This window comes from Coenobita brevimanus, chromosome 8, assembly GCF_032717465.1.
Source record: "Coenobita brevimanus isolate Jiangsu-jjx chromosome 8, ASM3271746v2, whole genome shotgun sequence".
NCBI classification, from domain to species: Eukaryota; Metazoa; Arthropoda; class Malacostraca; order Decapoda; family Coenobitidae; genus Coenobita; species Coenobita brevimanus.
The window spans coordinates 42,579,590-42,604,107 of record NC_136961.1 but is presented as its reverse complement, the minus strand read 5'-3'; the positions used below and the strand labels follow the sequence as shown (position 1 = coordinate 42,604,107).

Here is a 24,518-nt window from a genome sequence, read left to right as displayed (position 1 = left end):
TAATCTCAAGTAGGCTAAGTGAGGTGCAGTGCCATGCAACTGTGCATTCATAAGTTAAGCGTATGGGAAAAAATATTATTTCAGTGAAATACTGTACTGGTAAACTGTATACGGTACAGTACTGTGCACGTTTGCCTTCCAGAATACAGATCTGTAGTGGCAGTTGCCAGTCATTATTTTAAACGGATACCTTACACGTTAACACAAATACACAAGGACTGCACCAAGATTTCTTATGCCTTGCTAATGTACACTGTACAGTACACTTTAACCTAACAACAAATCAAACTACATACCCAGTGCAAATATATACAATACCAGCTATCCAGCATTAGTATTAAGTACTGTAATTACTTTTATAAACAGATTATAGCTCCTTTAACAGGAGCATGAAAAATGGAACATACTTCCTTTTCTGACACACACACACATACACACACACACACACACATTTGTACACTAAAAATGCAATCCTGTAGTAATTTACCTACTGGATAACCTGTATTTTTTTTTCTTTATTTATTCAGGGAATTAAGCATTTACACAGTACTGCTAAGTCAGTGTTTGCTAGCAAGAATTATTCTTGCCTGCACAGAGTAGCTTACCATAGTTCTTCATATAACCTAATTCAGTTCACCTGTAAATCTAACTTACCAGTAACCTTAGGTCAACACCTAACCTAGTCTAAGTCATTCACTAACCTAATCAAACCAAGTAATGCTCACACCTTGCTAGTCTGCAGGCAAAAAGATTTACAGTATACTGTTCACTTACAACTTTGTTTCATGCATACATTTACTAGTAAAAGAAAAAAAAAAAAACTTTTTCCACTTTTACCAGTAGGCCTATACCATTAACTGAACTACAGTACCGTAATACTAATATGAAATAAAAACAAAAAGAATACGATACTTGAAATGTTTCCAGCCACAATCTCTGATTTTTTGTTTTGTTTTTTACATTCAACTTATACACCAGAGTATGGTACAGAATATGCATCTGGTATGCATCACATACAGTACCAGGAAACAATTTCTTAAGTGGTTGCTGTGCTACCTGTACCCTATAGCTACTGATTACGACTGCTGATGGACTTGAACTGGTAATTTTGGCTGCCACAGTACGCTACTGTCCCTAAGTATTGTATGGGATCTGTCATAATAAAAATGACAACAAAATATCTCTGCTCAACTAACGAATCAAAATACAATAAATATACCAGTATATCCATTACGCTGGACTAAATCTGGGAAATACCCAGTCTGATATCTGAAAAAGGAGCCTAATGAGCTATCATGATGTCCAAATTTTCTTGAATATAACAAACTTGATAGTGATATACACCAGTTACAGGAAACAAGTCTAGTGAAACAGACCTGAGTCCACAACACATAAGACAGTCACTATGGCACCACATAAACAAACTACTATTGTGCTGGCCTCAGGAAAGGAAATTAATGGATTTAGCAGGCTAGACTAGTTGAAAAATAATTATGATTGTAAAAATATTGCAAAGACCTAATTCCTGTTTCATCATTAATTGTTGATTTATAAACCGTATTTTTTGCTGCAAAATATCAGATTGTCTGGCATGGCTAACGTCTCGGGTGAAAACAAACATTTGATACTATAACATCCGATATTAAGGTTTAGACTAACCGGAATGTTTTGTTTCCATAAAAAACAAACAAAACAATCTTAATGCAATATTTATTACTTTCATTAAATGTACACTGCAAATTATATATCACATATAGGTAAGTGTTTCTGGCAAAAACCAAAGTCAGATAGGGTAATATACGATATCTTAGTTTACTTGTAACATTTGGCTAATTTTGCTCTATATGATCATTTAGTTAAGTCAGTGCAGCTACACACCGCACCTATTATTATGAAATATAACTGGAAACTAATTACTGGTAAGTAGCCTATATATTATACACAGGCTATGGGTGTGTTTCTACTGTGCCTTGCTACTGTAGTTTGAATATCAACTAGCTAGACTAATCAACTTCAATAAGAAATGGCACTGCAAAACTTGGTACAAAACAGTAAAACGAAAATTACGTGAGATAATTTGTTTAAATTTATGTATGTGTTACAGAACTTAGTGTGTGCCTGGGCAGGAGCTAACTCCACCTCAGCATCCAGGAAGTATTATTCCCGAAAAACCCGGCTCGGCCCAACATCCCTCGGGTAAACAAAACATAAACCTATAGTACAACAGCTGATGCCTTGAATTTGGGTAGTAGAAAAGTTATTGCATGGCTCAATTTTTAACGAAGCTCTATGAGATGGAAGGAGATGAGGTTAACCTGTGAGATGGATGTTAAGGAGTCCCTCACCTGTCAAGATCCGAGAGAATTTGCAACTCCTGAGGTGTCAGGTTGATTTCCTCCGTCGTCTCCATTACCTCCATGTTTTCGTCACTAATTAATCACTTCCACTGATTCCATGTACACAACAAGCACTCACTGTAAAGGTAAATAACTCATATTCACTTGGAACTCCAAACAGAGAACACAGAACATGTACACGGCACCAGAACAACTGTACAAGTACACGCTGAGAGAGCTGTGCAGGACGGCCCTGGCTCGCCTCCCGCCACATGTCGCCAGGCAACCTATATTTATTTCTATTATTAATTCAGTGATGAATCAAGTTAGAGATATGTAAACCATAGTAAACATGTCTGTGAATAACTTCAACGTCATTTACTACCACAATATTTGGCAATACACCCTGAAGTTTTTACAAAATTTGGTAAAAAAAAGTATCCGTCAACACAAGCGTTTGAGTATTTGATTTGTATCCTTTAGATATCCTTATAAACTACCATTATTCCTCATGTATGATCATTATTAGTACATGAATTCAAAAGTATGACAGATAATGTAACTGGAAACATGATAATAAATACCTAAAATCTCAAACTTTTGTTTCACTTCCCACTCATCCCTGCGAATGTGTTTTGACCTTCCCAAGAGTTCACGATTTAATTTCTTCTTGCGTAAAACAAAGTCTACCAAAAGTATGATGCATGTTATGAGGATGCGACTAGTAAAATTTATACGCCGATACAATGGAACTCTGGTTTGAAAGAATCGAAAATAATATTGAGTTCCTCTTTACCTTTGCTTCCATACACGCAAATATGCGAACGTAAAATATTATTGGAATTTATGTGTCATTTTCAGCCTGGTCGTCAGCTGGGCAACACTGAAGCTAGGTGTGGTAACTGACTGGATTAGGTACTCTGAAGCTCTGGGATGTCTAAGTTTGCAGTTTTTATAGTCTGATTTCACATACCTCGTTTGCAGTAACTGAGTTTTGAAATGCAAATTTTTTGAAATAGTCCTTGTGTGCCTCTTTATTTCATGGTTATCAACCTTCTTGCAAACATGATACTGTTAAAGTCAAGAAAACACTTGCAATTTCATATTCTTATTACCTCAGCACTCATACGTATTTGAGTTTCCCTAAATACTAGTACAGCAATTGCTAGATGGGCGTGTCAGAATTTAGTTAAGGTTTATACTCGTTTTCACGGTTTGGTTTGGTTCTGCGGGTTTTGACAGGTACCTGTGAATATCAGTTTTAGATTTTTTAAGGAAGTAAAGGTCACTGCTGTGTAACACACACTATTCTGTACTAGAAGAGTAATTGTCACAAATTAATTACGCTTATAGGGTACTGGCGACGTAGTACTGAAAAATGGGCATGAAAAGCTTGTGCAAGGTAAATGGTAATTACTGGTATTCAGCCTCATATTTCTCTCCCCATTTTTTTTTTCCATTCATTTTCCTTAAGGTGTGTGATATGGTTTTATTTTTATTGTTAGATTCCTCCCAGGGTTCACATCGTTTATAATGGCACCAACATACTTGCATGCTTTGGCCTTGGTCACCTAATGGTGGCTTTCCATGTTGCTCAAGTCTCTAGCAGCCTCCCTATTCAGTCCCTTGTCCCTGAGGTCACACACTATAACCTCTTTGTAGGTCTTTTTTGGTCTGCCTCTCAACCTCTGTCTGAAGTACAGGTGGGGATATTTGGTAACTTTGATTTTCTCAACAGGGTCAGCACTCACGTACCCGTGCCTGCTATGGGAGGGGTTGCCCAGGGCAGACCCAGAAATCCTGCCGAGGAAGAATTTGAGATCTTAGACGTGCGAGGGTCAGCGCGGTCAGGCATGTCGTGGCTCCAGCGTTTCTTCCAAGACCTTACCCGAGAGCCAGTCCCAAAGCAGGTGGCTGTAGGTGGCCTGTCTGGATGGTAAGTCTGCTATGTGACTTTTGTTCTCATTTTCTTTAATACTACAAAAACAGACTACCATTCTGGAGAAATGTATAGTTATTTGTGATGTAGATCTGTATCTTATAGGACCCTGGAGCCACACCATACTGTATATAGCCACAAAATACAGTAGTACTCATTACAGTATTGTGCAACTGAGTTGGCTACCATACTGTATTAAGAGACGCAATAATGTTACAGCTTGTTTATTAAGTTGAATTTCAGTTCATTGTTTTAATCTGTTTTATAAATATTTCAGGGTGGTGGGATACTTATCAATGAAGGTTGGGAAGGTAGCAGCAACTGTTGTTGGTGGCAGTATGTTAATAATGCAACTGGCTGCCCACAAAGGATATATTAAAGTAAGAGTTTCCAGTATGTAGTCCAGTGCTTGAATTATGAACAGTCATTCTGTATCTTAACTGTTATTTACTCATTTAGTGTCAAAATGGTAATAGCTATGCTGAAGAACAGGCTTCCTTTGTAAAACTGTGACTCACTAATAGCATATTATTTATTGAAACTCTGAGAGGAAGGCATGGAATGCGTATGTTAAACAAACGTGTGAGAAAGCAAGGTATAGTACAGAAGCTAAGGAAACAACAGAATTAATAAGACAAAGGGCACCTCTGATAACCATCCCCACCCCTCTCACACACACCCTTACATGCACCGCACCTCAGACACATTCCAGATGCACACCATTACCACCACCCATCAATACATGCCCATATGGCCTGGACCTCTTCCTTCAAAACGATGCAGTGAGGGCAAGTGACACAGTGAAGAATAAACTTGATTTATTGCCTGTGGTAAAAAGAATAAACCTGGTCTATATATAGGTAGCAAAGAATAAATTTTTGCAACATGGAAGCACATGCCGGTATGTTATATGTTCAGAATACAGTATGTAAAATGGAGTTACATTAGATAAAACCCAGAGGTGTTTGGTCCCCATGCTAAAACCCAGAGGTGTTTGGTCCGCATACTACTGTATATCATATACAGTACTGTACTGTACATGTATATAGCTATAGGTTCACCATATTGAGTACAGCACATAACACTTCACTAGTACACAGTAACTTAAACATCATCAAGGACACCTGCTACTTAGTCCTGTACAGCATAAGCTTGTGTGTGATAGGGCTGATTATAGTCCAGATCAGTTATTACTGTGTGCACACAATGGCCTTTATGTTGATATCCCCTAAATGTGGCCCTATACACTTGACAAGAGATGATTTGTTCCAGTTATTTAGAGCCAAGTTACTTATCATCCCTCAAAATCCACAACTCATTATTTTCTTCTCTTCTCTCATCTCTTCTCCCCACCATTTAGTTCACACATGATACCAGTTATACAAAATACTGATAGGTTTGGAGAACACTACTGTGTTAAGCCAGACCCACTTAATCAGCAGTTCCATGTACAGTAAGTTTTTGATTGTGCTTGAAATTGTATGTTGTTGTATATGAAATTGTATATTCGATTACATTATTTCACAGGTTGACTGGAACAGAGTTAACAAAGACTTGGAGCGGAATGCCAAGAAACTCAGGCGAGAAGTGGAATCCAACGTCAATGCTGGAGTTGCAGATGAGGTGTGTATTACTGAACATGGATGTGTATTGGTGTTCCCTTTCCTTATACAAACATTTCAGCACAGCCATCTTATGTGGAAGCACTGATATTTATTAAATAATTTATACTTCAATATTATGGCTCTTATTTTCCATTTCTTTAATTATGGTTATCTTTTTCTTGCTTGGTTTGCTCTTGCAGGTTAAGTTTGTATTAATGAGTACGGTATTCGTTATTTTCCCAAAGATAAGTATTACAGTATTCATTATCATCCTTCTAATCCAGTTTTCTCTGTTTACAATGGGGTAGGAGATGTAGGCCAGCCAAGCAGGAAGTGTTTATATCGTATTTCAGCAGCAGCAGCATTTTATGTCTGACACAAGTTCAAGTGTAGGTCAGACATATAAAACATTCTTTCATATACCGGTATTTTATATTTTACGCCACTGAATAATGGTACACATTAGACCAGAGCTATTCAGCTACTCTAGAAGTAGGGCCGAATTATGAGACTCAACAATAGGGCCATACATTATTTTACCTGTATTTTTTCCCTCTATCCAAACATTTATACACATAAAGAAATGAGATATTCATATATTATTTGCATGTACATCTTCCACTAAATACATAAATTAAAAGAAACATGCAAAACTTTCTGTTTTATGCTTGTTTATTTGTTCATTTTCATGAGTCAGTCAAAAGGCCAAACAAAAATGACTCAAGGGCCAGATTTGGCCCCTGGGCCGCCAGTTGAATAGCCCTGCATTAGACCATTTGTTATTGTTTCATTACTTGGCATTATGATTTATGTGGCAATTGGTGGTATCCTGTGTTATAATGCTGCTTTTTTTTACCTTCATTGTTTTGTTGTTGCTTTGTTCATTGCACAGTAACCTGCATATTGCATGAAAGTATTGTGTAAACCAAAATCATTACATTATTATAATTTTTCCATTTTGTTTGTTTTGTAGCTTGAGTGTAAGAACTCCATCTTTTCAGGCGGTGCGCTTTGCCCGCGAGAACATAGTGTTGGCCACAAGCTTTGGTGGGGGAGTCCTCTTGGGCATTGCAACCTCCTAGACCAGGTGTAAGTCATTATTCAAATCTCAGTGCTTCATATTTCAGTCTGCAGTATGAAAAAAACTACAGCTTGATACTGCCTATCAATATTCTTTATACAGTAGTTAGAACTAAAAACTCTCTTTATGTTCTGCATAAGGAAAGATCTCAGATGAAGTGGCCACTAACATTGTTAACAGAGAAAGTAAACAGCACTGGTATTTCTAAGTTACCACTGCTGTAGCATAACAGTCATGGAGTTCTTTCAGTCAGAACTTTTTTTTTTTTTTATTGAACTTTCAACACCTGCATCCCACCCATTTAAATTTTCTGTTATTTACCGCATTGTGAACTCTACACCTTTGCTGCTTGCAGAGTTAAATTATTATTCTTAACTCATGGATATGTTGCTATGATTATTTTTAGTTCAGTTTTACAAGCTATTATACTGTACATTGTAATTTGCCAACACATCATACACTGTCATGCATGTATTAAGCTAGGTAAAGATGCTTTATTTATTGCTGCTCTTTATGGCAGGGATGGTGAAACCTTTGAAGTCAGGAGGCAGCATTGGACTCGGTCCTTGCAAGCCATTAATTACAGTATTTTCAAAGCTAATAATAAAAATAATTAAGATTTATTGACTATGACTGCTACAGTGGAACATAAATCACAGTGCAGTTTTGTGGTGGTGAGGCTCATACTGTGTTTTGAACTTGACATAGCTGTGCAGATGAAATAGGAAGTATGGCATTCTATAATATGTATTACCCATATCCCCCCAGGGATAAGGAGCTGAATAGGGAGGCTACCAGAAATCAAGCAGCATGAAGAGTCGTCATTAGGTGACCAAGGACGATGCATGCAAGCATGTTGGAACCTTTATAAATGAAACAAACGAAACTGTTGGTGGATGTTTTAAAGGTGATAGGATGAATCTGCCTGTGGGATGAAGCCATGAGCTTTTTGAAGGCTTGAATGATGAATGAAAGGATGTATGGGCCATTTTCACTGGACACATGGGTAGTTATCAGACTCAATATTCAATTCCCTGTTTCCGGCACCCACCCACCTCTTAGAAGTGAAGGGAAATTGGTTTAGGATGATTTGATAATGGTACTGTATATATAGGGTGCCAGGAAATTTATGGATGTACCTTATTATATCAGCCCATTAGTCCAGGTGATACTATCTATCTATTGCCAGATGCCTCAATCCCTTTTGGGGTGGCCACAAACAAATCACCTCCAAGTCGCCCTGGCCCCCGCCATTTCACTGCCCTGCTCCCAACTCACACCCCCCTCTCTCATATACCTCTCCACCCCATCCCTCCATCTCATCCTCGGCCTCCCCCTCCCTCTTCCCCCCTCCACCTCACTCACATACACTCTCTTCGTCAGTCTTTCACCCTCCATCCTCTCCACATGGCCAAACCACCTCAGTGTGTTCCTCATAACGCTTCCTATCACATCCACATCAACACCACAACGCTCCTTTATATCCTCATTCATCAGCCTGTCTCTCCGCGTGACTCCACAGGCTCCTCTTAAATAACTCATTTCCACTGCTCTCACTCTTGACTTGTGTCCTTCCAACAATGTCCAAGCTTCATTTCCATACGTTAGAGTTGGTATCACAATACTGTCATGTAGTAACTTTTTCACTTCCATGCTCACTTCCCTGTTTCTTATCACTGCTTTCAAAGAACCAGCAACCTTTCTTCCCTGCTGTACCCTTTCAAGCACTTCACCCTCCAAACCTCCATCCTTACTCATCACACTACACAAGTACTTAAACGTACTCACATTTTCCAATTCCTCACCATCCAACCTCGCTGTACATTCACTAACTTCACCTCTCTCAAAGACCATCACTTTACTCTTCCCTACATTCACCTTTAGATTCCGTTTCTTACACACTCTGTCAAACTCATCCACCAAGCCTTGCAGCTCCCCTTCGTCTTCACTCAACAACACAGTATCATCTGCAAACAACAGTACAGGGAGTTTCCAAACACTATCCTCTCTCACCAGGGCCACTCCAACATCCACTACCCTACCTTGTACCTCTTTTATTACCCCATCCATGTACAGATTGAACAACCATGGAGACATGACACATCCCTGTTTCAACCCAACTTTCAAAGAGAAAAATTCACTTAGTTCACCATCCACACGCACTGCAGCCTTCACACCATCGTACATACTCTTCACAGCATTCAGCAACTTCCCATCTACTCCATATATTCTTAACACTTTCCACAATCCTTGTCTATCCACCCTGTCATATGCTTTCTCCAAATCCATGAAAGCCGCATACAACTTCTTTCCCTTCTCTAGAAACTTTTCCATTAAAGATCTAAGAATGAATATCTGATCTACACAACCTCTTCCCTTCCTAAAGGCTCCTTGGTCTTCTCCAACTAATTTCTCTGTTCTTTCTCTAACTCTGTCTGTAAGTATCCTACCATACACTTTTCCTATTTAGAAGACAAATGCCCCTATGATTACCACACACTTCTTTTTCCCCTTTTCCTTTGTACAAGGGAATAATTATACCTGATTTCCAATCCTCCGGGACTCTACCTTCCCCCCAGGCCAATCTGCACATCTTCCACGTCCATTCTACTACTATCTCTCCCCCATGCTTAAGCATGGTGATACCAGTTCTGTTTTCACTAAGTTTAATTTTCCCCAATATTATTGATTATACAGTTTTTGAAGGATTTCTTTGCTACATAATACTTATGTATATTGAAATGTTTCTTTCTTTCCTGAACCACAGAATATGCTACGAGATACAGTTCGGCAGATTGACAGGAAGTTTGAAAAGGCTGCCAGTAAACTTGAACGGAAAATCAACAAAGCAGAACAGAAAGCAGATTCGTGGCTGAACAAGCAGCTGAACTCAGCCCGTGGATTATACAGGAAGCATGTGCTGGGTGACACTAGTAAAATAACAGTAGATGAGTTGTATTTTCTCAATATGTATATAATGGCCTTTGCTGCTGGTACTATGTTAGGTGTAGGCACGGCTAAAATATTATAAATTTGTGTGGTAACGAGAGAATGCTTACTTTCTGGTTTGCAAAAGAAAAAATTCAAAGATACTGTATCTCTAGTGTATGCTTAAAACAATAGCCCTCTGTCACACTTCCCAAAGAATTTTGTACTCTACAGCAGAACCTTTCTGATTGTCATAGCTGGTAGCAGAGCCCTTATACAGTACGTTTGGTAAGACCAGGTTATCCAGATATTGATTAATCATGAAATCCCATGCTCAGCTACCCAGTGAATGATTCTTAGTTTTAATATAAGCCAAAGTATGACATTACTGATTGCAGAATGGTAAGAGTTAGTGTCTGAGAGCTTTTTATACTAGACAGAAGTAACTATATGCTTGACTTTACTTTTGGGTATAGTAAGATATAGATGGATAGCAATTATCATTACTGTATACTTGTATATTTGCACAGTATACTGTATGTACTGTACCCTGAAAAACTGCAAGTAGGTGTACTGTACAGCTACATGGTGAATAATGTTTCATTATCACTAATCCATTTTTCAAGCCTTATGGAGGGTTGGGAGATATAGAGCAAGATACTTTTATTTGTTTGGAAATGCAACAGAGAACAGAAATCTTAGATACAAGTTTTTTCCCACCTTTGTCGTAGGGGTTACGGAACTGCTTACTTGTTACCTCTGGATTTTCATTCACTTCAGACTTTTCTTTCTGTCTCATGCCTAAATAACAACTTCTTCAAACCTGTGGAAATACTGGCTGTCAGTAAAATAATATATGTTATGTGATGCTGATGGAGGAAAATGACCAACTATATTTACCATACATTTATAGGTCAGTCTTGCAAGCAGGTTCATTTTAAAATCAGCGGATGTTCTTTTCAAGTTGCATATAGGTCTTTTTGTGTCATTGTATACGTCATTTTATGTTACACATATGGTACCGATTATGAAGAAAAATTTATCAGTTGCAAATTATGCCTTATTTTCTTGATTATGTTGTTTCTGTTTTCCTTGCCGTCTACTGATGATTATTAGAGTAGGACAGACTTTTTAAATTAGAGGGGTTAGATACAGATTTACTTTACTTGAATATTTAGAATGGATAGACAGTCCCTATACCTACGAAGACATAGCGAAGGAGTTGTGTTCTGTATAATATTTAGTGGGTGAAAATTGTCCACTACATGTTCTAGCATTACTTATCAAGGCCAGGAATTAAGGATAGTTTTGATATAGAAAGAACCAAATCCTATATTAGAAAGTAGATTAAGACTAATATACCTTGATTTTGTTTACTTCATGAATGCATCATTATGTACAGTTCCCACTCAGTTCCACATTAACAGGCAGGCATCAAGTTTTTAGTGATTGTGGTAGTACTGTGTTTATATTTAGCTGGAGGGGCCTCTTGGTAGGAGAAACACCATACAACCAAAGTAACTAAGAAATTGCTGAATAAAGTCTGTGGATTTAAAGATAATGCCTGAAACTAGAAGACTGCTTGTAACATGTAACTGGGGGAGCTACCTATAATTTTTCTTTCCATTTCTTCTTACACCATATCAGTCAGGCTGTGTGAATTTAGTTTTACAAGTGATTATTGAGTGTGATGTGTGGTTTTGTTTTTGATTATGATCTTTAATATATTCTGGCTCGAAGAAAGCCAAAACCAAACCCCTTCATTGTATTTATCTACTTCAAGCCCAAATGTTTTCACTTTATTCTTGCTGTCTCCACACGGTGTTATGCACCTTAGAGACTTCAAGCTGTAGGAGACATACATAGCCTTCATTAATCCCTTCGCTGCTTGAGGCCTATGTTGATAAAACATCATCTGGAAGCAGCAAAAATAAACTTAAAAAAACATCATGTGATTCAAGGGGCAAAGATTAGATATAGAATCGTGTTCACTAAACCATCACAGGCAAGTATTACCTTCGATCACCTCATCTTTGACTGCTGTAGTTTATTATAAGGGGGAAAAAAAAAAAATGTATGGCTATTATATACGTTCTGTAAGGTCTGAATTTGATAAAGAAGTTGTGTGTGCTGCCAGTATGATTTTTTTTTTTTTTTTTTTTTTTTTAAATAAATATACAGTGTATATCAGAGGATGACTGTCATGATATTCAAATGCGTTTAACTTATTGTTGGCACAGTAATATACCCCAATCTAAAGCGAATAATGATTATAATGATACAAGATTCTTCTGAAAAATACCAATGTGACTGCATTGGTAAAAGCAACAGCACCTGCTGCTTCACTCTGGAAATACTATAATGTCATGGTGATGTACTGAAGTTGTCTAGATACTGTAATCTGATGCCATTTCATAAAACTGAATCTGTTGTGCAAAGGTGTACTTATCATCTAGTCTTTCAGGAGACTTTTAATAAATAGTTGCTGAATGATTATGGAACCTTGAATTTTATTTTGATGAACCACATTACATACACATTATTAAGACAGCAAAGTATTACACTTAATACTGCAATTACCAAAACATCAGTAAATATCAAATATTAAATACAGGCTCAACCTTACACTCCTGGTAAAAGGGTCAACAAAAGCTTGAAATCCTTCTGAATTCTGGTTTTCCGAGAGAGGGCATTAATGAAAATTCATCACTGACTGGCCTGTGCATTAACTAGATATATCGTCACTCATGTTTGCACATCATTTATAAAAGCTGCAACATGCTTGCATGCGTCGGCCTTGGTCACCTAATGGCGACTCTCCAGACTGTTTAATCTCTTGCAGCCTCTCTTTTCAGTCCCTTATCCATGAAGTCACATTCTATGACCTCATCCCAGGTCTTTTTCAGGCTGCCTCTCGTAACCCTACCCCCAACGTTCGCATTTCTCACCTTCCACACCCAACTGTCATCCTCCAACCTCTCATGCTTAAACCCATCCATCCAATCACTGTCATTTCTGTACATTTTGAGCCAATGAATATCCTCTTCCATTACTACCAAGTGTTACTACCACAGCATTACACTCCTAACACGTCACATACAAAGACCTCTGAACACGGAGGGAAAGGCCTCTCAAAGCAGGAAAAGCTTAACCCTTTCAGTGCTGCTGGTACACATGTTAGAGAGTGCCACAGGCATCCAATTAGCAGATTTCATAAAAATGAATGGGCAGAATAGGTGAGAACTCAAGGCTGTGGGCTATCTACCAGTGTACGGACCCTCAGCTCTCCATCTCGTACCATGATTAATGAATCTGCTCTGAGTGGTGTTAGTCATATGTATTACAATACATAGGACTTACACCACTCAGTCCCCCTATCCCTGCAATGTGATGACATCTATCATACTTGTATTTTACTCCGAATAACTCCTATCAATCTAATTCATTTCAAAAAGGTCCTTTCTGACTTACGAGACAAAGAAACCTTAATCAAAACCTTCCCTACATTCACTGATTTTCCTATTCTTACTTCGACACAGATGGTTAAATTAACTTAACCCCAATCTGTTTGGCTGAGCAAACCCACTGACCACAGGTAGGCAACTGCTTCTGTGAGGCCATCATACAAATAGAGTTCAGTACATACACTATATAAGGGTCTGGTGCCCTCTTGTGGTTGACAGCACCTCACCAGGGTCAGAGCAGAGCCCTTCCTATGGCAAGATGCAGGGAAACATGATGGTGTTTGGCTCCCAGGTGAATACCGCAACTGCTCCACCCAGGGTGCACAGCATCACCACGTGTAGGCTCCTTCTCAGCATTAGTGTCTCATAGTAAAAGGGTTAACCAAACATACAGTCCTTGGTTACTTTAATTATCCACACTAATCTTCCTACATTAAATTTTCAAGTTACCATGACCTATATGAAGTTAAAGTGACATCAAAAGAGTAAAAGAAGAATGTGGCACAGTACACTGCTGGGACAGTGAACAGGAGGCCAATGAGAGAAGTATGCAGCAGCATAGTACTTTAGACTCAAGCAAGAGAGGGTTCTCAGGAGGGAGCAAGTCAATAGACAATGATGATTAAAAGTACAATAAATCCCTATAAAACAAGGAAATAATTCACATAATATCTAGCCTCAAGCAGATGAGGGTTCTCAGGAGGGAACAAGTCAACAGACAATGATGATTAATAGTAAAATAAACTGAAAAATTAGCATAAAATAAGAAAATAATTTTCATCCAGTTTGTCAAACAACAGTTAAGTCAAAGCATAGAATGCTGTACTGTGCTTTTAGCAGTGTATTTTTTTTATAAAATACAGACAATGTGTAACAAGTATACAATGTGTTTGACTGACTGCACTGTGTACTTTTTTTTAGGAACATATCTTGGTCATGCTTCCTAACTCAGTTTCTGGTCATTTTATAAGTGCAGATACTAAGTGGAAAAAAATGAAAGCTGCCACAATATCACATAAAATTAATACACTTCAAAAGTGAATTTGCATGAAATGGTGCAGTCTAAAGCTGCACACCACTTTTCAAGGGCTAAGACATTGCCCCTATTTAGAAAATTGTATTAAAGTGTGTAGCACTTTACAAGATACCAATGGCCACTGGATGGGAATCACAACTCAACCCTTTGGCTTACAGTGTTCGCTTAACCCAACACAAATTAGCAGGGGAGGACAATTAGTTTGTACTATTAATTTTCATTAAAATAGTACATCTTATAATTTTCATATTCTTTATTCTGACAGCTCAGTGACCTAAGGCACCTGTTGCAATGAAGGTGCTCTTGATACTGGTTAGAATTAAAAAGAGACAGCTGGAGGTTTTCAGTGATATAATGCCACCCGAGGTACTGGCCAGTTACCTTAGATGATCTACAGTACACTATGGCAGCCTAGGCTCAGAGTTCTACATACGACCAGAAGTACTATGGGTCTGTTAGTTAGCCATTTCATTATTACTGTCTGCTTCTTACTGTCATGGCTTTGCTACAATGTTTTTACACTGCACCAAACAACACAATAAACTGTGCCTCAGGTGGACACAAAGTGGTTAATAATAATATTGTGGCTGTGTAGAGAACCATAACCAGCACACTACAATATCATTAAATGTGATGTATCATCCAGACATCACTGCAATTTTAAGTTTGTGCTGTGCAGAAATGAATGATCATGATCATGAAAATAAATATTACCAGCTTAAGGTTTTAACAGTTGTATTATGTACTGAATGCATTTTTTTTTTTTACATCACTGTGTGTTATATTTTTAGACTCCTATCATTGCATAATGTATTCATAAACAAAATCCATCAATGAAGCAATGATGATGCTGTGCCTTTAGTATTTACAGAACAGACTTGTATGAAAAGACTGAATATCACTTAGAAGAATAATACTATGAGGTAGAACTACGTTAACTGGAAGACGCAAGTTACCAATCATGAGCAACAATACTAATCACAAAGATGAAACAGCACAATGTCTTACGCACTTTAGCACCAGTGTTACAAACTGCATTTATCACAATTATGGTAAATCTACGATTACCAGACTTAATAATATCATGTTTACAATCTCATTAACTGCCAACAATAATATATGGCAAAAATTATTAGTTAACCTGTGGATTGCGAGCCACAGCTCAGGCTGGGTAGCATTGTGTTGTGGGCCACAGCTCAGGCTATGCTGGCTGTGCATCACCGTACTCTACTCGACCCCTACGCAAACTTACGCATGGAGCTCTGCAAAGACGGAGAGAGAGAGAGAGAGAGAATTTTTTTCTTTTCACCAGATGATGCCTTGGATGTTTATCTTCAGGTTTATAATAAAAACATTTTTTTTTTTTTTTCATTTTTTCACTACTTCCATACGTAATCTTGCGCATGGCCCTAAGCAAAGACGGAGAGAGAGAGAGAGAGAGAGAGAGAGAGATTTTTTTCTTTTCACCAGATGATGCCCTGGATGTTTATCTTCAAGTTTATAATAAACAAAAACATTTTTTTTTTTCATTTTTTCACTACTCCCATATGTAAACTTGTGCATGGCCGTACGCAAAGACGGAGAGAGTGAGGGAGAGATTTTTTTTCTTTTCACCAGATGATGCCCTGGATGTGTATCTTCAATTATTAAAAAAAAAAAAAAAAAATCCTTCGTTTTTTGCGCACCACGGGGTGGGATAAAAAAAGGTAACTGCGCAATCCACGGGTTAAATATCTGCAGCCAATTTTCAGGGTACACACTAGACTTGCAGCATGGTGTATTATTATTATTATTATTACTATCAGCTCTTGAAAATACATCCTGTCTCTAGTAGTATTCACTGGATGTGGTGCTGCATGCCACCTGACATGCAGAACACCAAGCAAAGTTTAGGTAGGGGAGAAAAGGCAAGGAGTTCTGATGAGAGACAGCACCAAGTTATAACGGAGTGGGGAATAAGATTTTACGAAGAAGGCAGCAGGGTGTAGGGAAAGGAGAAATAAGTCTTGTGGGAGAGGGCAGTGAAAGGAGAAAGCAGCACCCTCAAGAAAAGGGAGGAAGCTTGATCTGGATTATGAGGAGAGATCAAGAATGGACAGCTGCCAAAATATGGAATGTATGAAATTAGTAAGGGCGGTCTGGGGCTATAAGAAAAAAAACAGTGATATTGGACTCAAGAGGGAATGTGGCTCGTATTGCATCCATAAGTCAGTCTTAAGTGGGCATAGTGAAGGCCAGTCTGATGCCAGTAGACCAAGGCTGCCACTATAATTACGTGCCAAAGCTGGTGTGAGGCCCCAATATAGTCAAAACGCCCTGCAAAATACACATCATTTTAGGTTATTACTCACTGTAAGAATCTAGATTAGTTAAACCTATACCCTATTGTATCTTAGGATGCTGAGGGAAGGGCTGGATAGTATCAGACAATGGTAAAGTGTTTGCCCTAAGATCAGGACCAAGTTAGGTGAGGTCTGGGCAGTGGAAGGGAAGGAGAAATAAAGGATTACTGGCACTGCTAGAAGACAGGTGTAGACGAGTTTCAAATAGGTAGAGTGGGAGGTGTTCTGGGGGTAAACTAGTTCCTATCAGGAAGATTAGGACTGAACCAGGGTTTGCAGCAACAGTTCAGTGTATCGGGTACATTGGAAGGACAGTACAAGTGAACTGACACTGGTGGACGAAGTGAATGATGATGGTAGGAAGTGGCAGGAAGTGTGTGAAAAGTTTGAGCTTGTTATGAGTGACTCACAAGTTAGATATCAAGACATGACCTCTTGTGAAAGAGAGAAAAAGGGGAGGATGCATGCGTGTTTGCATGTGCTGGTGTGACGGATGTCTAGGTGGTATGACAGTACAGTGGCAGGGGCAAGAAGTGTAGTTGTCCTGCATGCTGGTATGAATGATGTAATGAACTGTATATCAGAGGCACTGATAGACAGGTAAAGAGAGTCATTGGGGAAGATTCAGCTGAGGGTCAGGAAGTGCGCTGCATCATGGATGCTGACTAGGTTTAAGAGAGAGAAGCAGTCATTGTCAAGAGCAACTGAAGTGAATGTAAGAGTGAAAGCAACATAGGAATACATGGACGTTCACTTCATGGATGGATGAAATTTATCTTTTAGGTGTGTGGATCTGTCTGCATTGCACTGGATGGGTTGCATCTATGTAGGTAGAGTGTTAATGTGTTGATTAAATGGACAGAGTTGTAAGGGTTAAGTATCAGAGAAACCAGAGCTATACATAAGCTATTGCAATCTGATAACTTTATCTAGAGGTATATAAGTTAGTAAAACAGGTCACTTGGAGGGAAGGGCTAAACTATTTTTAAGAAAATGAATATACAGTAGTCTAACAAACAAGAAGCAAAAGAGAAAAATGTGAACAGCTATTCTGTATTACGCACAAGTCATGGGAAGATTGTACATAATTCAACGAGTTAGAGGAGCATATGATTTATATGGTTACTTGAGGTATCTTAGAGAATTAATGGAATTAATGTGGGTATATGTGAAAAATACTATTCCTTATAGTCTGAATGAGACAAGTAGGACCAAAAGTTCCGTCTACATGAAAGCATATTAGGGTAATTTAGAAGGGTACAGGAGTAGGGTTTTTTACCAACCACCTATTCAATTTCCTGAAGTAGATGAGCTTATGATAAAAGAAATGGAAACATAGGATACACAAATGCATAAAAAGTGACAGTACATATTTGTAACTGTGGTATGTGTGAAGATTGTAGCCCATTGTGTTTCACCTTATTTAGATACTGTATGTAACAAGCAGCTGCACAAATAATCATATGTGTTATATATAATCCGAAAAGGTAATACTGATTCAGTTGTGATGTGGTCCTGTGTAAGGTGTTTATACAGTATTCCCAAACTGAATAAAACTGTCTGCAGGTAGAATTAAAAAAAAAAAAAAAAAAATGCCATCACGAGACTGTATGAGTTAATCACTGACGCTGCCTCACATACAACTAAATTTAGATCGAGTAACTTATCAGAGATGAGTCTCGGTATTAACCTACTACAGACTGTTCTTTTTGGATGGATAAAATATTAACAATTTTGATAAACTTCAGACTCTGTGCTGGCAGTCTTTCTTAGGTGTCACAGATCGTATCATTTATAAAGGCTCCAACACGTTTCCATGCGTCAGCCTTGGTCACCTAATGGTGGCTCTCCATGCTGCTCGATCCCTGGCAGCTCTATATTCAGTCCATTATACCTGAGGTCACACTCTATGACCATGTCTCGGGTCTTTTTCAGTCTGCCACTTGCACCCCTACCCCCGATGTTCACACTTCTTGCTTTCTGCACCCAACTGTCATCCTCCAGAATATCACAACTTTTCCTATACTGCACAGTACAACCTATACTGCACATTGGGATAACCTACCAAATTACAATGCCTTTATATGCAGCGGTGGGTTTTTACTATGTGTTTCTTTTCAGTATAGGTAATTTACTGTCAACAAACAAATAGTGTAAAAAAAAAAAAGGAATAAAAAGTGTGTGAAAAAAGAAATACAAAGTGTAAAAAAATAAATACACTGTAGTGTAATAAAAGGTGTAACACAAAAAATATGACATAACAACAACTTACCATACATACAAAGAGCTTACCTGGGAAATATCTCTCGGGAATCTTGCTCACGTATATAATGACAGCAGCGCCACTTATCCCATACATGACAAAGATGCGAGGCAGGAATATCTGACAGATGAGGAAGAGTACAAAGTCTGCCATAAATATACAGTACAGGAGCCGAAAAATGTCAGCCTATCATCATTATCTTTCTCTGGGTCAGGAGAACTCTTAGTATTTTATTTCAGTTAATGCCAGATATTTTTATTCTGTTGAGAGTCACAAGGGCCTGAGAGAGTTAAGCCGTATTCCTACCTTGACAATGCCAGAGCCCAAGCCGCCATGGAGGACGACCCAGTGTATGGTAGGCAGGAGGCCAGATATTGCCCATCCACTGAACAGAGCCACTCGCACCATGTCCCACTCGGATCCCATGAACCTGGAAGGACATACACAAAGCCAGACAGTCAATTCAATCTATGACACCATATTTCTTCTAAATTTATGATGGCCATGGTACAACTGGTGTTTTCTATGGACTGGAGGTTAAGTCAAATGTCAAAACAAGCTAATTACTTCCAAACACTTGCTAAGTCATCTAAATGAGTCCCTGGCATTGTGGTGAATAGTGTATTAAAAAGTTTACAAACAGTGACTACCCGTACTTGTATTTCAATCTCATTATAATTAGTACCATATCATACCTTGGAGTTAAATTGAAGGAAATGGCTGCCACAAAAAGTCCACCAACCAGCACCATGTACACATGACCAATATGTGCATTCTGTAAAGAGAGTATATTAATTACAATATTAAAACCCATCAACAGGTCATAAAAACACCTATATTATCACAGCACCTTTGCATGAGATAAGGTACAATCAGAGGAACAACTAGCTTCTCAGTTCTGTCTGAAAAAGATTTACAATTGCAAAAAACAATGAAAACCCTAGAGTATCTCTACTTCTGTGTGTTTCAGATGGTTTGATTTTTCAGTATGTATCCACCAAACTTTGGGAAGATATCTGTGTCTCTGCATACCTATCCTGGCATAGAGAGTTCTGTATTAGTGTCAAAGCAGTGACATGAGGGTATGCAGTGCCATCTGTTGTGTGTTGGAAGACTGTATGGCTACACAGAACTGACTGTCCAGTCTATAACCTCAGTTGAATACAAAAAGAAAAAATATGGGGAAGAACAAAAAGCTAATTATTAATGGCTGATACAACAGTGAAATGCACTAAAATGTGTAAACACCAAATTTCTGAAAAGATGACAATGTCACAGCCAGAGGGCACTGGTCAAGAAGCTAAACTTTAAGAGATGTGTGGTAATAATGAAAAGCAGCGATGGAAGAGAAACAGATGTACACTAACTCTAGAAAGTATGATTGCATACTTTTCACGAGACAATCTAACACCACAGGTGATGGCTATTACAAAATACCTGATGATTCCAACCCACAGTGGTAAACCTGCTTTCATGAGGATGCATCATATCATATGCTTGTGATGCTTCCTAATCATTACTGTCATCATAGTATATTCAGATGATAAAATATTAATCTTTCTGGGACATCACATACTGATCATTCTGGATATCATCTGGGCCCTAGATATATATATATATATATATATATATATCAATCTATCTATCTAGAGAGAGACAGACAGACAGACAGAGAAAGTGAGAACGGGCTATATATATACAGTATTTTTTTCATATTTCTAACTTCTCAGTATTTAATCAAATGCATGTTTCATTTACAACTGTTTCTCTTAAATGCGGTGTTTCACCAATACATATCCTAGACTCTGAGACTCAATGTAGTGCCTACTGGCATTTTTTATTAAATAATAAGTACAAACTGCTGCTGTGTCCAGTTACATTAGAAAAAATTAACAGCACATAAACAATGCACTCACTTCTGGGCACCAAAAGCCATAGTAAATGCCACTCAAGAAAATGGCCAGGAACGCTGCAGAGATGCCAAATACATCGTACGAGAGCCAGGAGCGGCAGGAATCTTCAGAACGGCAGTTGAGAGTGTGATAGAGGGATGACAGCAGCATGCAAAGCTGGATAATACAAATAAATTAAGACAGGGTAAACTGGTGATTTATCTGTCTATATGTAAACGGCTTAATCTCAAAGGGGACGGACACATGCAAGTGACTCTATGTCACTCTGTCCTCTGGTATCACATTGCCCTCCCTCCAATTTGCACCATCCTCATTCATATATTTCTCCACCCACCTAATCCTCAGCCTGGCTATAAACAGAATACTGACAAAGTGGATTACATGCAAAACTCATGTGTTTCATGCAACAATTTGAAAGGAGAACATCAGGAACTCTCTACCTTTCTTCTTCTTCCCATGGATGGCTTCATGCACTGTACTCAAAGCATTATATCATTTTAATATCAACACATTTTGCATACGTAACATACAGTAATCCCTCAATTATCCGGACTTCCCATCGTCCTGTATCTGGAAGTTAGGCCTTGGCTCTATTAAATCAGTACTGTAGCCGAAATCCTTGCCTGTATCTAAACATAAAATTTTCGACGTGGCCAGCAGGGCTGCCTACAAATTCAAAAAATTGGTTGGGTGGCCAGCCGGCCTCTCTGACAGCAGGCAGGTAATAGACCCTAACCCACCAGCTGAGCAAATATGGCTGTCCGCCTCCTCACCGAATGGTCAAAGTTGCCCGGCAAGCCGGCCTCTCAGGCTAGGCGTTTGTAATAAACAGTAACCCATCAGCTGAGCAAAAATAGCCATCCGCCTCCTCACCAAAAGTTGAAAAATGCCCAGCTGGCCAGATCACTCCACTCGGATGCTTCTGGGCACTCGCGGACGTCCACCTCCCTACTGAATGGTCAAATCTCCTGGCCGGCTGGTACAGACATGGCAATGCTGTGTTCAGTGGCGGGTACTGCACATCTCCACTCATCACCGAGCTCCAACAGGTGGAGGAGGAGTTTTCTTACATTTGTTAAGTGATTATGTTAGCCACCACACCACAAGGGATTACTGTAAAGGCTAGTGGGTTTCGATGCCTGTCTGCCATTAACTGGGTGGTAAGTACAGTATTGTAACTATTAAAATACCCAGTACTTTTTGCAACCTTCTTCTTCTTCACTGATTTTCTTTTTGTATGGATTTTTGTTGTTTATGTATTGTTTTCTTAGTGTTTAGCATTATATCTGATATTCCCATGTGTGTTTGATGTTGAAATAACTGAATGACCAAAGAACACTGCCAAACTTAGGAGAGGTATTGCACATATAGGTAGGCTCTGAATGATACTGTTCCATATCCAGATATCGTCCAAATCCGAGAGTACCAATGGCTCTATTACACTGGATAAATGAGTGATTACTGTATAGTACATAAGGATACTGAGCTGTAAAGTGCAGAATAAATTGAATCTTCAATGCCACTTAAGTATGGCCCAAAAAACAATAGCACATTTTCTGGGCAACAAACAGAAACTGTCAACAATATACTTACCATGAAGGTGAAGAGAACAAATGCAACAACCACAGCATCATTGTGGTCACCCTTGTACTTCTGGAACACCACAGTCATATCGTACACAAAAAGGCCCAGGAAGACACCAAACCCCATCAAGTGGGTCCAAATATTAAGTGTCTCATTGTTCCATGAGAAGACACTGAAAGCAGATGCATTCACGTGTTGTTGTACCTTCCTTTATTTTCCAATGACTAATTGATAATCATCCTAAACTTACTTCCCATTACTGTATTATATGGGGCTGGTAAGATCCAAAACTTGGGGAAAGAAAGCATAAAAGTAAGGGAACAGTGCCAAGTTAAACAAGTCAAACACACAAATCTATTCAGTCATAGACTCAGCTATGATACGGTAACTTTTTTGTAATCAGAAGGGCACTCTGACAAGAAACAACATATACGGTCACTCAAAAGCACATTTTCAACAAATGATCAATTCATTCAGGCTTGTAACATACTGTATAGTACCAGCACATAAAGCATCACAGATGGTTACATCTTATACAGTAGTGGTAATGATATTTCACCAGTGTACTGTACTTTAATAATCATAATCATCTAGTCTGAATACCATATTGGTCAAGGCATAATACTGTTCAAATGCAGTTATATCTCTGATATGCTACTTCCAGTGAACTCTTTCAATGGCTAAGGCATACAGGTAGAGCACTTAAGAATTTCATCCTGACTAAAGTCAGACAATTTTGCTAAGCTATGCAACTGACTGAAGAGCTACAAGTTCAATCCCAGCAAATGGCCACTTGTTGACAGGAGGGCACATGACAATAAAATGCTACATTTCTGAACAACGCCTTGTTAATAAGTACAGTAAATGCCATAACTTTTCAAGAGGAGATATGCATGGTGTAAAAACTATGTGATCATCATCAAGAGAAACCTTCCCAGTCAAAAAGTCAGCCCTTTCAATGCAGGATGTCTCTCCCCTAATCTGAATGCAATCATCAGATGGCAGCAGCACGTACTGTATAACATAAAAAGGCACCACTGTACGGAAGCGGTTATGAGTGATTTTTAAACCATTCACTAAGATACAGCAGGTCTCTCCTCCATACTAAGTTCAATTTCCTGGTAATACAAAGAATAAAATACAAGTGGTAGTACTGTCGATGGCTGGCTACCATGGAACGTGGGAAGTACAGTACTGTATTAACACCAACAAGTACAGTACAGTACTGGATGAGAAATGACTACCGTAAGTATTATATTCCAGTAAACAATTTTGGTTACTTCACTTACAGACAACAAAATACATATGAATAATTACCTATGGAAGCACTGCTTGGTTGAGAAGTTTGCCCGATAACCATTCTTGATATATGGATTAAATTTCAAGAAGGGTGGAGCACGATTAAATGAAACTGTCGAGAGAGGCTTTCTGTGCTTTTTGCGTTTTGAACCCATCTTGACTGTAAAGGTCTGTGTGGAAAGAAAAGCAAAACCAATTTATCTTATAACATAAACACAACAGGCAAAATATTTCCCCCCTTCCAGACTGAAATTCATCTTTTTGGAACAGCACACCTTGTTACAATACAGTACATAAATATCTCAAAGTGACCAGTTCTGTATGTTGTTCTGCACTCTGCTAACAATGACTCTGTACTAAACATCCCTGACCACATAATAAACCTGTGATGTATTAAGCTGAATACCTTCTACCACTAAGTTAGTGACTTCACTTGTAACTCCAGTGTTATGTTGAAGCAAAACTGAACTGTTAGTTCTTCTCCCTATAGCTCTAACTTAGAGATCTTCTTGTATGCTGGATGCAACTGTCTGGTGGTGCCACGAATGACAACAGCTCTGATAAGACCGCATTGCCACTCACCCTTGAACAATAATTTTTTCAGCTTCGATAATAGGACTGCATTACCACTCACCTCTTGAACTATTTATTTCCTTCAGTTCGTGGCACTCTTTAGTGCACGGTTACTAACCTACACTGGACGGTTTCACACACACAAGTACTCTCTCC

At 38.6% G+C, this 24,518-nt stretch overlaps 2 protein-coding genes across 4 annotated transcripts; one reads left to right on the top strand and one right to left on the bottom strand.

Annotated features, from left to right (window-relative positions):
• The first annotated feature begins 3,212 nt into the window (after nucleotides 1-3,212).
• On the top strand, nucleotides 3,213-12,048 carry LOC145405653 (FUN14 domain-containing protein 1-like). Of its 3 annotated transcripts, XM_080276970.1 has the most exons (6): nucleotides 3,213-3,251; nucleotides 4,075-4,272; nucleotides 4,553-4,655; nucleotides 5,803-5,898; nucleotides 6,881-6,968; nucleotides 9,728-9,860. In XM_080276970.1, exons 2-5 carry the CDS (start codon nucleotides 4,103-4,105, stop codon nucleotides 6,959-6,961), a joined length of 450 nt encoding a protein of 149 aa, XP_080133096.1. In that variant the 5' UTR covers nucleotides 3,213-3,251; nucleotides 4,075-4,102; the 3' UTR covers nucleotides 6,962-6,968; nucleotides 9,728-9,860. The 3 variants fall into 3 exon arrangements, with proteins under 3 accessions (XP_080133096.1, XP_080133094.1, XP_080133095.1); XM_080276968.1 differs by lacking the exon at nucleotides 6,881-6,968 and having other exon boundaries at nucleotides 9,728-12,048; XM_080276969.1 differs by lacking the exon at nucleotides 6,881-6,968 and having other exon boundaries at nucleotides 3,216-3,229; nucleotides 9,728-12,048.
• A 4,461-nt stretch (nucleotides 12,049-16,509) lies between these two features.
• LOC145408195 (progestin and adipoQ receptor family member 3) lies at nucleotides 16,510-24,518 on the bottom strand. The gene is made up of 8 exons (XM_080278951.1): nucleotides 24,481-24,518; nucleotides 23,808-23,959; nucleotides 22,500-22,662; nucleotides 20,910-21,062; nucleotides 19,689-19,768; nucleotides 19,300-19,423; nucleotides 19,023-19,113; nucleotides 16,510-16,704 (listed from the first exon to the last, which is right to left on the bottom strand). Exons 2-8 carry the CDS (start codon nucleotides 23,942-23,944, stop codon nucleotides 16,562-16,564), a joined length of 891 nt encoding a protein of 296 aa, XP_080135077.1. The 5' UTR covers nucleotides 23,945-23,959; nucleotides 24,481-24,518; the 3' UTR covers nucleotides 16,510-16,561.